Source organism: Cystoisospora suis (assembly GCF_002600585.1).
Source record: "Cystoisospora suis strain Wien I chromosome Unknown contig_1942, whole genome shotgun sequence".
In the NCBI taxonomy this organism is placed as follows: Eukaryota; Apicomplexa; class Conoidasida; order Eucoccidiorida; family Sarcocystidae; genus Cystoisospora; species Cystoisospora suis.
The window spans coordinates 4,819-17,060 of NW_027154742.1; the positions used below are offsets into that span (position 1 = coordinate 4,819).

Sequence of the window (12,242 nt, forward strand, 5' to 3'; positions counted from 1 at the left end):
AAGCTTCTGTTAATTACTCTATTATAATACGATAACTAAGTTCGCTAAGCTAGAGGGCTCGAGTCGCTAAGTCGGCCCTTGGAAAAATACTGAGTCACTACTAAGTGGATATTCTCATGTCGGGACAACCGCCCTGACACTATGTTATCATCGGGGACGCTCATGACCCAGGGTTGTACGATGTCGTGTGATGTGCCGTGTCCGTGTCAGTGAAGTATCGTGAGAGAACCTTGTGAATCACTTTTCCCTTAGCATCGTGAACCCATCCCTTTTGGTCCGACTTCCAGTCGGAGGGCATACTTGAACTCACCCCCAATCAAGTATGACAACTCGACTCAGCCAGAACACCTTTGGATGCGTCGGTGAAATAGCAGTTGACGTCTGCAACATCTCCAAGATCATCAGTACTGCGGCAGCTAGAGGGAGTGTTCTAACTGGGCTATAAGGACGACCCCACCTGGTGCCTTTCTCACCCTTGCAAGTTCGAGCGGGATGCTGTCCACTGTGGCACTTCGGGCAAATGCCTGACCGCTTCGGGTCATCCTTCTTCCAGTTGTAATACCATTCACATAGAGTAAGAGGATGGTCTGAACTGTTACAAATGTGGCAGCGAATCTTGGTTTCACTTGCGCGGAGTGCGCCCTTCTCATTTGCGAACAGTACTCTTCTGCCAGGTACGGCGCCGCGGGGCGGTTCTCCACGCACAGGCTCCGACCTACGACGTTTTCTATTGTCCTCACTCAGTCCTGTAACCGCCGCCACTACTTTACTCCCTTCCTCCCGAGCCTTCAAGACTGCTTCACGGTCAATGATCGCAGACGTGTACGATGAATAAAGTGTTGTGGTACCCTCCATGCGAAACGAATCAACACTCGGGACAGAATCCTGGAGGTATCCCGGTAGCACCATCCAGTAGATCTGGGTCAACGTGTAATCCGAAATCTCCGGTACTCGCTTGAGTTCGCGGGCCATCCGCGTTCGGGCAACTTCGTTGTCGATAGCCAAATCCTTCAGGTAGGTTGCAAGTTCACGTGCTCCTCTTGAGCCGGGTACAATGCTGTGCAGTCTTTTATAATTGGTCAACGCACTGTACTTCATCCCTGCATTATTCATCAACTTATCTCGGACAGCGTCATACACCCTGTTTGCAGGAATGCCTGAAGAGTGAATTGCCTGAATAACCGAGGCCACTTCTTGTCTCATGCTAAAAGAAGACTGATTAACAAGCATATCCGGCCACTTGCCAGGCGACTCGCGGCGCCCCGACAACTCCGATTCAAACAGCCGGAACCAGTGTTCCCAGTTGGTAGTTGGACTGTCTGGCTGCAACAGGTCGGGGGTCTGTCGATAAAAGGGATCTGTCCAAACACGAAAGCGTCACACGGCAGCCTGATGTACGGCCCATCGAATTCGAGCCTGACTCCATACGCACCTTGCACTAACATCGTCTCTCATACTCCCTTGAAACCCCCCAGCCAATCAAGGCCATGCTTCCTCTGTTCTAGGCTGGAAAGCGCAGACTTCCCTTTTTGTAATTCTCTCTGAAGACGTCCAATTTCTCTTGCTTCCTCAACGATTTCGTTCACAAACGTCCTCGGTTGTCTCACGCGTGCCTCGGCCCTAGCTGGGGAAGCGCTACTTCTACCCGCGGCATCCGCTGCACCCGGACGTTGATCTCAAGTAGTGCTTTCTACCATCCGTCGTGACTAACTCGTAAAGGAAAACAGCTGAGAGATAGGTCCCAAGGAAAAACGAGGAAATGCTGTCGGTATGCTTCCAAATCCGAGGAGTTTCGGTTTGAACGTTCACAGTCTACCGTGTCCGCGCGACGAGGGGCGCAGTCTCCACTCTCCGGGCTTCGCTTCCAATGGAACGCCCATAAACAGGACACCTGGGTGATGTATGGAGCCTGGAAATTCCCGAAAAAGCTATAAAAAAAAAACGACGCATCGCGCGAAATCGGCAAGCAGTGCAGAAAGCATTCGCATTCTGCACTGCTTGCCGATTTCGATTTCGGTAGAGTTCAGCAGCGCAGCGGGACACGGAGGCGACTTCCCGGGTCACGGCACGACTTTTGATGTGCCCGAATGTACCGGGACAAAGAGTTTCGGGACAGGCACTGAAGGGAACACCACGCCTCTTTTTCGACACGGCACAAACACTTCAACGTAAAAACTTTTAAGGTGAGGCCCGGGCTCCACCACGCCCGAGGCGATCGGGATCAACCGCGTACACTCTGGGCGGCGGTACAAACGCGAGCAACCGTATCCTGTGTAGCGGTAAAGAATTTGAACACCAGGATCATAACACAGCGTTCAGCGAAATTCCTTCCTTCAAGAAGGTTTTTGGGGAAAAGGTGACAAGACAACAACTGAACTCTCCCGCGCCTGCCGGAACTCCCAGTCGTCCTCATCGCGTCTCCATTCCGCCTCTCCAGCTGGACCCGCTGCTCATACAAGTCGGCAGGCTGCACAGGATGGTCCCGGTGGGCTGACCCTTCCGCTGAAGGCTGAACACCGCCTTCAGACCCCGCAGATGCCTTAAAGCCTGTTGCGGGCACAACAACTTCAGCTAGGAAATTGCTGACGTCTGTTCCGATAGGTCCCAAGTGTCGCGTGATCCTTGCATGTAGAGGTGTAGGCGCATTTCAGGGACGACAGCATTGCCCTTTTCCAGACATACAACAGTCTCCTGAACGCACACAGTTATGTTCTAGGAGTGTGCCCGGACCCGCTGGTGCCAGAATCGGAGACACAACAGCCGTGGGCGTAGCACAGCGGTTTGGCTGCGAGCCGTTAGGGTGATTTACTCTTTTTTTTAATGAATGGTCAAACTGCATGCGCATGTCGATGATGTAGAACATGCAGAGCCCCTAACAACAGTTTCGTCAAATGGTGAGGGGGCACTAGTCCTCAAGGACAATAAACCGTGGAACTGCCGTTCAGCGGGATATCAGGGAAACTTGACAAGCATCACTGTTGCCTTGCTGGCCCGTTTGCTGCGCGCGCTTTCCTTGGCCATGGACACTAGTACGAGTGGACTCTCGGCAGAGAGGCTACAGGATGTCGAGATGCAGCTGACGGTGAGTGGTGCGTACAATCAGATGCTCTGTCAGGAGGCTGCGTCATACTTGGAGAGGTCCTCATGGGTCTTGACGCGCCGGCTGTTTCCAGACAAAACGAATGTACCAACCATCAGAACGGACAAAGCATTATCGGGGGAGAAGTTTGAGACTCTGTTTCACGGTGCCTTCTCTCGAGCACGAGCTTTCAGCGTGGTCATCATCAGGCAAGTTTCGTCTCCCTTTACTCTGTCACCTTCATTCAGATGCTACTTGAGGGACAACGCCAGACAATGAAACTGTTGGACACCTGTTTCAGTCGGTGCGTCGACACCCCCGGTGAGTCTCCGTGAACTGCTTGTGGCGCCCCTCGCATGCGCGCTTCTTTTAAAGACTTGTTTTCCTGGCTCTGTACGAATTCAGGTAACTCTTTGACCTCGAGCCAGCAGCAGTGTATCGGAAACTGCACAAAGACCTACCTCCAAGCGTCCCTGTTTTGCACCGAGTACGTCCATACTGTGGTTTTCGGCCGCAGGGCCTGGTCAGGTGGGCTCGCTACAAACTGCACTGAAAAAAAGGCGGACGTTGCCACCGTACAATAAGACAGCACTGCAGGCCCGACGGTCCGCTCGCGCCCATGCGCAGGACAACACAGCGTGGGGTCAGCACTCGTCCTAAGTGTACACACAGCTGATGACTTGCATTCCGTTTTTTCTGTCAGGCGACTACGGGGAATGGCGGAGAAAGAGCTGCAGTCTCGCGGTGGGGCACCGTTTGCCCATTGATCTCCTTTTGTTGCGCACATGGAGGAAGAATACGTGTATTTGAGTCCCTGTCGTCCGTCACTGCGAGGGGTTACCCTTTCTGAAAGGCGTTTCCAGGAAGAGTCGGTTTTTGCCCTCTACTCCGAGGGAAACTTAAAGCTCCCGTACGGCACGAAGCTGCCGGGGGCCAAGAGAGACCGGTACTAAACGACCCGGGCTCAGCGCCGACAGAAAGACGTCAAGTGTGTTTGCATGTTTGTACGTGGGTGGGCAGTCTATTGTTGGTGAAGCGATGGAGGTCTCGGGCACCTCGGAGCTGCTGCTAAAGCTTTCTCAGAGACCATCTGTTCTGTCGTTAGAATGAGCTCGCTTACTTCAACAGCTGCGGCGGGCTAGGACAGCAAAAGATCGGCGGCACGGTAAAGAACTCCGCGCAAGGAGAGATGATGTGCGTTCTCGTACCTGGGCTGAAATGGACTGGTTTGGCGGTTTCTCATTAGCTGACTCGTTACTTTCGGTTGACCACAGGGCGTGTCATTTGGTAGCCGTCCCAATCTCCGCAGAGAAAAGCGCATCCCCAGGAAATGAGAATTCACGCTTCGCTGAGTATCGTTTACGGAACAACTTGTAAGCGGCACTCTTTGAAACATACTTCCGAGACCGATCCGCCGGAAGGTGTGCTATCTTCAGTCGTCCAAGTTGCTCAGAGTTCTCTGGAATTTCGTGCTGCCAGTGTCTTAGAGAACTCGAGCCGCTGGTACCGCAAGCGGCAGTCATGCTTGAGAAGTGCGTGATCGCTCATCACACAGTTTTAAGGGGGGTGAGGGCGTGTGGCTACACAGTCGTGTTCATTCTCTAACCGTGATCGAGAGAAAAGCGGGCTAGTAGCCTACGCCGTGTAGACTCACGTTGACAGTAGTTCAAGTCATTGCGAGTGCTTTCGAAAAAAACCAAGAAATCTTTGAGAACCCGGCTTTTTTTCGTTGTAGAACGTGGAGATCGCAAACGACCGCAGCCAGAAGCCAAGCAGTTGATGGCTAGTTGGGAACGTGTATCACGATCACGGAGAGCAGCCTGTCCCAGTGAGCTGTTCTCCGACGGCGGACTCCTGCATCGAACGCCCGCTAGGGTGCGTCAACTTTTTCCTACTGACCTGTTCTACATTCCTCTCAACTGGAAACCGCTTCGGTTATTGCTTTACTGAGAAGCGAACCGCTTGCGATGGCAAGTGCGCAGATTTATCCAGCGCCTGTGTCCCTTGGTCAAGGCAGCCGGTTAGACAAATGTGCCGCACGGCAGACCCTACCAAGACTTCTTCGATGGATGGCGTTTTCTACGTGTGCCACATTGGCCGTTCATTGTGCGCACTGTTCCCTCGCTGAGATGGCTAGCGAGCCTAACCACGAAGCATACCAGGGACAGCGCGGTGCACCTACACGGCAGACTTCGTGGGTTTCTTGCGCCGGAAGCCCCAGCGGTTGCCCCGTAGCGGACACGCACCGGCCAAACAACATGGACAGTGACGCTTTCTTCCAACTTCCCGGCTGGACTCGGGTACGCCAGCTACAGAAACCCTTTCCCGTTACCCATCCTGGTGCATTCCTGCCGTCCGCCGATTTCCTCAAGGAGCTGCCGCTTCGGGTCCTAGGTAGGGCAACCACGGGTGCGTCACCGAACACCAGTGACTCCAAACTCGACGCGTACGAACGAATCCAGTCAGCTGGAACTCCTGCTGTCTTGCGTGAGCCGGACGTTTCTCATCTGGGTATGAAGCGCAGGCTCTACTCTCCGCCTCCACGGCTCCCCAACATCTCGGCGGCGGAACTCACGACGTTCCTCGCTCGACTGAAGGGTTCTCCGCTCCTCATATACGGTCCATTCGACAACCCGGCGGAGCCGACGCTGCTGACCACGGCTGCGCTGGAGGCATCACAGTACTGGTCAAAATCCATCGAAAATGTGCGCACACTGCTCGACATTTTCTACACTGGATGGGAACAGCTCGTACTGCTTCCATTCAGTGTTCGGGGCTCACGGTCTAGTTATCTCAAGCAGAACCCAGGAGGCGCTAAGCCCGCGCCCGCCTGAAAGGAAAGGAGTATTGCAGTAGAATCCAGACAGACTGATGTCCTTCATCTTAACTTGGGAAGCTTTCTGATCCAGTACCGGAGCTGTGGTTGAGTCGGCGTTCCACGTCTCTTCAGGTGATAAATCGTACTTGGTTAAGACATCGTGGGTCACTGCGTCCCCCATCGCCTCATGTCGCAATACTTTTTTTTGTTGTCAAGCATCAACAGGTGCAATGTAAACAATGCGGCTGCATATTTCCACCTGCGTGTCAAGACCATCACTGACACCAGGGCTTCTGAACAAAAAAGGAGTATCGGTCCCGACGGCGTGTCCGACACGAGTTACCGAAGTAGCGTGCACAGTTCAGCACACACCGTTACTTTTTTCCCGGCGTCGAAGGGTGTAGTCCTGCGGGCACTGCTCGGCGAGAATCTGAGCGAGACTGCGTCACTGTACTGCCAGGCGAGACGGCACGAACACGAAGAACCACACAGTTGAGCACAGCCCCAGAAAGCAACACAAAGAAGGCTCGACATGTGCCGCCACCACACAAGGCGTAGATGCCAGTTGATATCCTTTGTCTCCGGATGGTGCCGCCACACTCCGGACTCGCGTTACCGGCTGCCCCGAGTTCCCCTCAGAAACTAGCAGGGGGAAGAGCGCCTCTTGCACCCGCCGCCTCTCCAGAATGTAACAGTGTCCGGACGCAGTTCCCGAACATCTCAGCTAGGCATCGCACAGCCTCCACGCAGCTGAAGAACCATGTGTATCGTACAGCCAGGAAGGACTTTATAGTCGGACAGCTTGAGGTCGTCGCTCATCTGTTTCCCGGAGTAGATCAGCCGTATCTGTTTAACATCGATGCCTTCCTTTTCCTGCAGGGCTTGCTTGACATGCAGAACTGTGTTATCCGGCTCGAAGTTAAAAGATTGCTTTCGCCCTGTAAGGGTCTTGATAAGGATCTGCATTTTGGAGAAACGGTGGAGACAGGGCGCATGCTCCTCACGCAGGAGAGCTGCTATAACGGTTTGTCGTTAGAAAGCGCACTCGAACGGCCACCCCTAGCGGACACATGCCGCAGTCGCGCACAGATTTGTTCCCAGCAGCCTTCGCTACCGGGCCGCCACAAGGACTGACACGCCAGCTCAGCTGCAGTCTGTATGTAGTTCGAGAAAATTCGCACAAGCTCCTGAGTGTCCACAAAGGCAAACACGAACGCAATACAGTTCGGGCCTGTCGTCACCTCACCAAAAGGTGTACCTGCCGGCGCCGACCAAAGTAAGATGAAAAGATATTGCTAACGGAGCCGGACCAACTGCTGCGGTAGCAGGTAGTGCACCGGCATATTCATGCATGCGCGCGGCTTCGCATCTTTACGTGCCACATGCTCCACCTTGTCCCTCGGGTGCAAATGGGGACGCTGGTTCAATGCAAGTCCGATAAAAGAACTCGTCACTGCACTCCGTCCTAACACGTGAGGCTCCATGCTGTAAAGCTTGTGCATGCCGGTCCTGGCGGCAATTTCTCCGCACCTTGCTGTTACGGAGTGTCCGATGTGTCTTCATACTTCCGGTGCTGTGGCGCCCCTCTATGGAAGCCTTCTTTGCACAGTGTACTTGTAGGCCCGTGTGCCAGAACGATACCGGATTTGCGGAACGAACTCTCGTCCTCATGACGGCCTCACATGGACACACTAGACCACTTCTGGCTCACGAAAAGTTACAGTGGAATAGGAATTCTTCTTTCCTGCAAGGCTGAGCAACTGTCCAGTACTAATGGAGTTGCCTGGTTGCGACAATTTCGTTGCTCGTAGCAATGATCAGTAGCCGCCGCGCCACTCTAGTCAAATGCCCCGCCGTGCAACACCCGAACAGAATCCGGCTAACGAGTTATTGGAGTGAGTAGTCGGTCAAACTAAGAGGGCGGCCCAGGTCAAAAACTCGATGTCACGGTGATGTGCCTGACTCGCTCTGGACAATGGCTCCCACTAAGTCTAAAGCGCGCGGACAGCTGTTCCCTGACGATCCGAAGTACAAGTATGATGGGCCAGCATTCCGCCCTTCGTCGCAAGCCGAAGCCACGATTGAAGCCAAAATCCGTTTAGCGCATCCAAACGCGAAGGCTCTTGAATTTACAATGACAGTGAACGAGCTGACGAGCTTCGCAGTTATCCGCGAGGTATGTAGATGCTTCATGCCAACCCCGTTCCGTGTACATCCCCTTCGACAGTGTTACGCTGATGGGTTCATGGCCCGGGCACATTCGACGCAAGTACTTGTTTTTCCGCCCCATACTCGCAGGCCATTATCAAGCGCCACGGCGGCAGCATCGTGGAGGTATACATGTGCCTAAATCAGTTCCAGAAAGACGAATGCGTTGATACGTCCAAGCTGCTGAAGGACTACGGGATCACAACGGGACAGTGCTTAATCTGCTACGATTTTGAGCCGTTTTCCGGCCCGCTGCTCTCCGCCTAGCTCGCCAAAGCCACGCAGCGGATGCAATTCAGCCGTGCTCTCGCGTGCAGGGACATTTCTTTAGCACCATTCAGTACTGCGAGGTGTGACGGCGATGCGCCACTGCTATCCTCGGACGCTACAGATAGCGTCTCCGTGCCGTCACAGGGTCTGCGTAGCACACAAACTGTACACTGAACTCTGAATACGCTTCCTCGCTGTCTTCTGAGCTGCGCTCTCCTGTCGCGCCGAGCTGCCCCAAATGCCCAGCTGAATTCACACCTCGCCGTGCAACTCTCTATTGTTATCGCGTTGTTGCTGTCTACCGCCGTTCGCGTTGTTGCACCGGAACCGTCAAACAGTACGGGACGTCCGCTATTGTAGCCCGGACGAGATCAGGTTGTGGCACCCAAGCGGATACAGCGGTGTCCGACAGTGTTATGCCGAGTAGGCCGCGCTCGAGCAGTGCCGTTTCCGAGGTGCCCACCTCACACACGAGAACCAATACAAGGTGACAGTCGGGTTAAAGTAGTCTTGTGCGTAATACCTTCTCGAAACAAAAGCACAAGTCTGTTACGTAGTGCGCAGTTCTCTCCGCGGAGTTGGTTACTGTTGCGAAAAAGAGTGGCATCCCCACACAATCCAACACGGGGGCAACAAGAGCCCCTATCCCATTCCAGCGCCGATGCAACTTCAGGACCAAACTGCAGCCGGCCTCTCCACACATCACCACCCCCTGGCTGTCCCGGTCTGTGCCAGCGACCTGGAAGTTGTGCGTTTGCTGTCTCCAGCTGTCTCGCGCAGAGCTACCCAGGTTCTTCACCAAGCTTCCGGAGGTATCGCCCCCTCAATGGAACGCTCTCTCCCTCCCGCAATGACGAAGAGTGCTGCCGCTCGCTTGAACGCAGTTTTCCCCGGGCCTTCCAAGCTTCTACGCTACCAGAGCAGACGCCGTGGAAGACTGATACTTCCAAGTCGCAGGAAGCTGCTTGGTTCGCTTGTAGTAACGTGCGAGCCGATGAATACGCGACTCAACAAGAATGAGACGGAACTTGGCGTCCTTGTCTTTCCTGTTTCTTTCCAAATGCTTCCTCACACTCACTGCTTTTTTGATCAAATAATAAAGATCCTCAGGCAGCTCGGGTGCCAGACCTACAGAGCCGATATGCGAAATCAGAGCTCACAAGGGAGGCCCGACTTGATCTACACTCAAGCACGGCGCAGAACGCCAATAGGAGCCGATTACACTGCCACTGCCACCACCCTGGGAAACTACAGGAAAAGATTTCGCAAGTTACTGCATCGGCTTCAATAGGCCCCCGAAGGCGGCCCAGGGGTAAACTCAGTCTACAAAACGTAAGGGGGGCTCCACCCCGGGAGGTGCACGAGCCGTTCCCTGCGCGCACTCTCCTCATGAACACCTCGACTCTGCTGCCTGTGCCAAGCTGCCCTAAACCAGAAATGTTCCCTCCCGATCCCACGAAGGTGTTACAGCCACGTCCAACCAAGTAAGAGAACCACCACCACGGACCACAGTGTAAACTGTCGGAGAGGGCGACGGCTCGAAGCTGCACTCGGCCTGTACTGGCTGGTCAGCACCTGCGCTAAACCTCTTCGACCTGATGCTCGGTGTCGCACCCGAACACATGCAGAGCACTGTCACAGCACGGCTGAACCAATGCTGGTTTTCTACGTGTCTGCAGAGCGGTGCTGGGCGCACAACAGCACAAGGCCGCCCCACTGCTGGCCTTGGGGAGAAAGGACCTGCAACTAAGGAAAGTTGACTGCACAAAACTTTAGGCACACTCAAGAACTGATCCTCTTGACACCGCGGACGGGAGAGAACAACGCTACCTACCTTGCATCTTGAGGATGCGGAGAATCTTGTTTCCGGTAACGGACTTCACCTGGGGAACGCCGAAAGAGTCCCGCAGCGTCACGCCGATCTGCAAACATGCAACACCTCCGTCAACAAAACAACCGTCGCAGTACAGTCGTAACTCCTGACGTCGCCCTCCGTCACTCCGCCTTAGTTACACGACCGTTCATTCACTGGGGACGGAGTCGCTGTACCAAATGACGGTGCTCGTCCGAATGCTGCTTAGGAAAGAATGGTACCGGGGTCCGATTCGCCCCGAGGGACGCGCAGCATTAGCATGACATCCCTCGACACCAATGAAAACAACGAACTCCTTTTCTCTGGGCTGAATCCGCACCGCAGCAGAAAAGAGGTACTGCAAGGAACGAGCACTGTCTCCGCGCGAAGCTGCCCCGCACGAGCTGCCCGTCAAGCGGTCAGAATGCCACAGACCTTGGAATGCCCAGAATGCCGAAGCAGATGTTAACTAAAGGATATGCATCCGGGCCTCCATGCTTGGTTGCCTGCCCCCACACAAATGAGAGTCCTACAAAATGCATGTACGGCAGAAACGAACACACGGCGTCTGCGCACATTCACCTCTGACTCGGTAAGGCCAAAGTACCTGTGAAGGCGTTTGTCCTTTCTTGGCCAGCTTGGCTATATGTTCTTCGACATCCGCGGGCTTGGTTTTCAGCCAGGTGGGGGGCTTTCTCCTCCACGGCAGTGCGCTGGCAGACATGCCTTTTCCCGGTCCGTACATTCGCCCCATGTTTGAAGGTACAACACAGTCAACTGCAGGCGACAGCGGAGGGCCTTGACACCTCTTGAAGAGAAACAAACACGCAACTGCACGTACACGGAGATCACAGCAAGGGCTGAAGCATGCCTGCGATGGAGACGAACGCAGGCAAAGAGGTAACAAAACGCTCCGAGGTGTTCTTTGTCGATCCCCCACCACCACGTTCAGGCGGGAGAGCGCCCCACCGAGCTTCGTGTTCGGCTGACGCGACTAGTTGCGCAAAGCCGTACCAGTTTGCGGGGTTTGAGCCTCTACCGCTGCTCGATTTTGGTCTTAGGGTTTATGTACAGTGTACGTCATCCGTAATACTCTCCCCAAGGCGAGAACTCCCGAGGTGACAGTGCGATCATTTCCGAGCCACTGAAAGCGCCGACTAAAGGTGTGGATGGCAATCAACACATCAAGAAACCGAGCGACCGCCGCCACCTCTGCGCTGCGTGGCCGAAGCCGTTCTGCCCTACCGCAGTCATCTGTGCCCGCAGCTGGACCAGAGGCTCACAAGAGCTGTCAGTCTGGCGGGTATCCATTCTGCAGATGAGTGCACACCTCGGCAATAACATTAAATGCGGGACAAGCACACGGTTCTGTACGCCGTGTTCTATTCTTTGTAAGGTGTGGCGCCTTCCCCCGGCCCGGGATAACTCGAATGACTATCTGCGTTCTACGTTGAGCTGCTGGCCGACCGGGTGCCGTTCTGTCTTGTAGTGTTGAGATCGGGGCGACCTGATGGACAGGCATCCAGAAGCACGGATCTGGCTGGCTGTTAGGTTCTGAGGTACGTGGTGCGGGAACTGCTGCTAGCGGAGCCTTCACGCTGACGGACATGTAGACGCCTGAAGAGATCACAGTGTCGCGTAAGGCCGTGGCCCGTAAAGCATTGTCTTGAGACATTTGGTACTGACGAAGATTAAAGATTAACAAGCACACATAAAGGGTAGGTGAGACAGGACCGGTCAGACCCATGCCCTTGTATGTGCAGACAGATGTGGTACGGACTAAGCTTTAGGCTTATCAAAATGGCGAGAAAAAGGAGTTGTAATATCGGCGGAATATCTGAGGTCTTATTGTCAAGCGACATTCGCGCCCCGTCCCCACAACCGGTAACCGTACAGTCTGTATGTAGTGGACGCCCCAATATCTTAACAAGTTTTATATCTGTCTTGTCACCGAGGCTCAACACGTGTCACAGGCACCGGCAGAGACGCACAGTAGTCGGCTCATCGGCGGTCGT

General features: G+C 54.4%; 5 protein-coding genes across 5 annotated transcripts; 2 read left to right on the forward strand and 3 right to left on the reverse strand.

Annotated features, from left to right (window-relative positions):
* Positions 1-1,332: 1,332 nt before the first annotated feature.
* CSUI_004222 (uncharacterized protein) lies at positions 1,333-3,006 on the reverse strand. The gene has a single exon (XM_068064415.1). It carries the CDS (start codon positions 2,411-2,413, stop codon positions 2,222-2,224), a length of 192 nt encoding a protein of 63 aa, XP_067923598.1. The 5' UTR covers positions 2,414-3,006; the 3' UTR covers positions 1,333-2,221.
* On the forward strand, positions 2,878-4,030 carry CSUI_004223 (tim10 ddp family zinc finger superfamily protein). The gene is made up of 4 exons (XM_068064416.1): positions 2,878-3,082; positions 3,328-3,400; positions 3,485-3,566; positions 3,783-4,030. Exons 1-4 carry the CDS (start codon positions 3,020-3,022, stop codon positions 3,844-3,846), a joined length of 282 nt encoding a protein of 93 aa, XP_067923599.1. The 5' UTR covers positions 2,878-3,019; the 3' UTR covers positions 3,847-4,030.
* An 805-nt stretch (positions 4,031-4,835) lies between these two features.
* CSUI_004224 (uncharacterized protein) lies at positions 4,836-7,197 on the reverse strand. The gene has a single exon (XM_068064417.1). It carries the CDS (start codon positions 6,076-6,078, stop codon positions 5,857-5,859), a length of 222 nt encoding a protein of 73 aa, XP_067923600.1. The 5' UTR covers positions 6,079-7,197; the 3' UTR covers positions 4,836-5,856.
* A 330-nt stretch (positions 7,198-7,527) lies between these two features.
* On the forward strand, positions 7,528-8,637 carry CSUI_004225 (uncharacterized protein). Its single transcript, XM_068064418.1, has 2 exons — positions 7,528-8,073; positions 8,196-8,637. The coding sequence occupies exons 1-2, from the start codon at positions 7,873-7,875 to the stop codon at positions 8,370-8,372; spliced, it is 378 nt and encodes a 125-aa protein (XP_067923601.1). The 5' UTR covers positions 7,528-7,872; the 3' UTR covers positions 8,373-8,637.
* A 342-nt stretch (positions 8,638-8,979) lies between these two features.
* CSUI_004226 (ribosomal protein rps13) lies at positions 8,980-11,395 on the reverse strand. The gene is made up of 3 exons (XM_068064419.1): positions 10,835-11,395; positions 10,210-10,297; positions 8,980-9,503 (listed from the first exon to the last, which is right to left on the reverse strand). The coding sequence occupies exons 1-3, from the start codon at positions 10,979-10,981 to the stop codon at positions 9,283-9,285; spliced, it is 456 nt and encodes a 151-aa protein (XP_067923602.1). The 5' UTR covers positions 10,982-11,395; the 3' UTR covers positions 8,980-9,282.
* Positions 11,396-12,242: the final 847 nt, after the last annotated feature.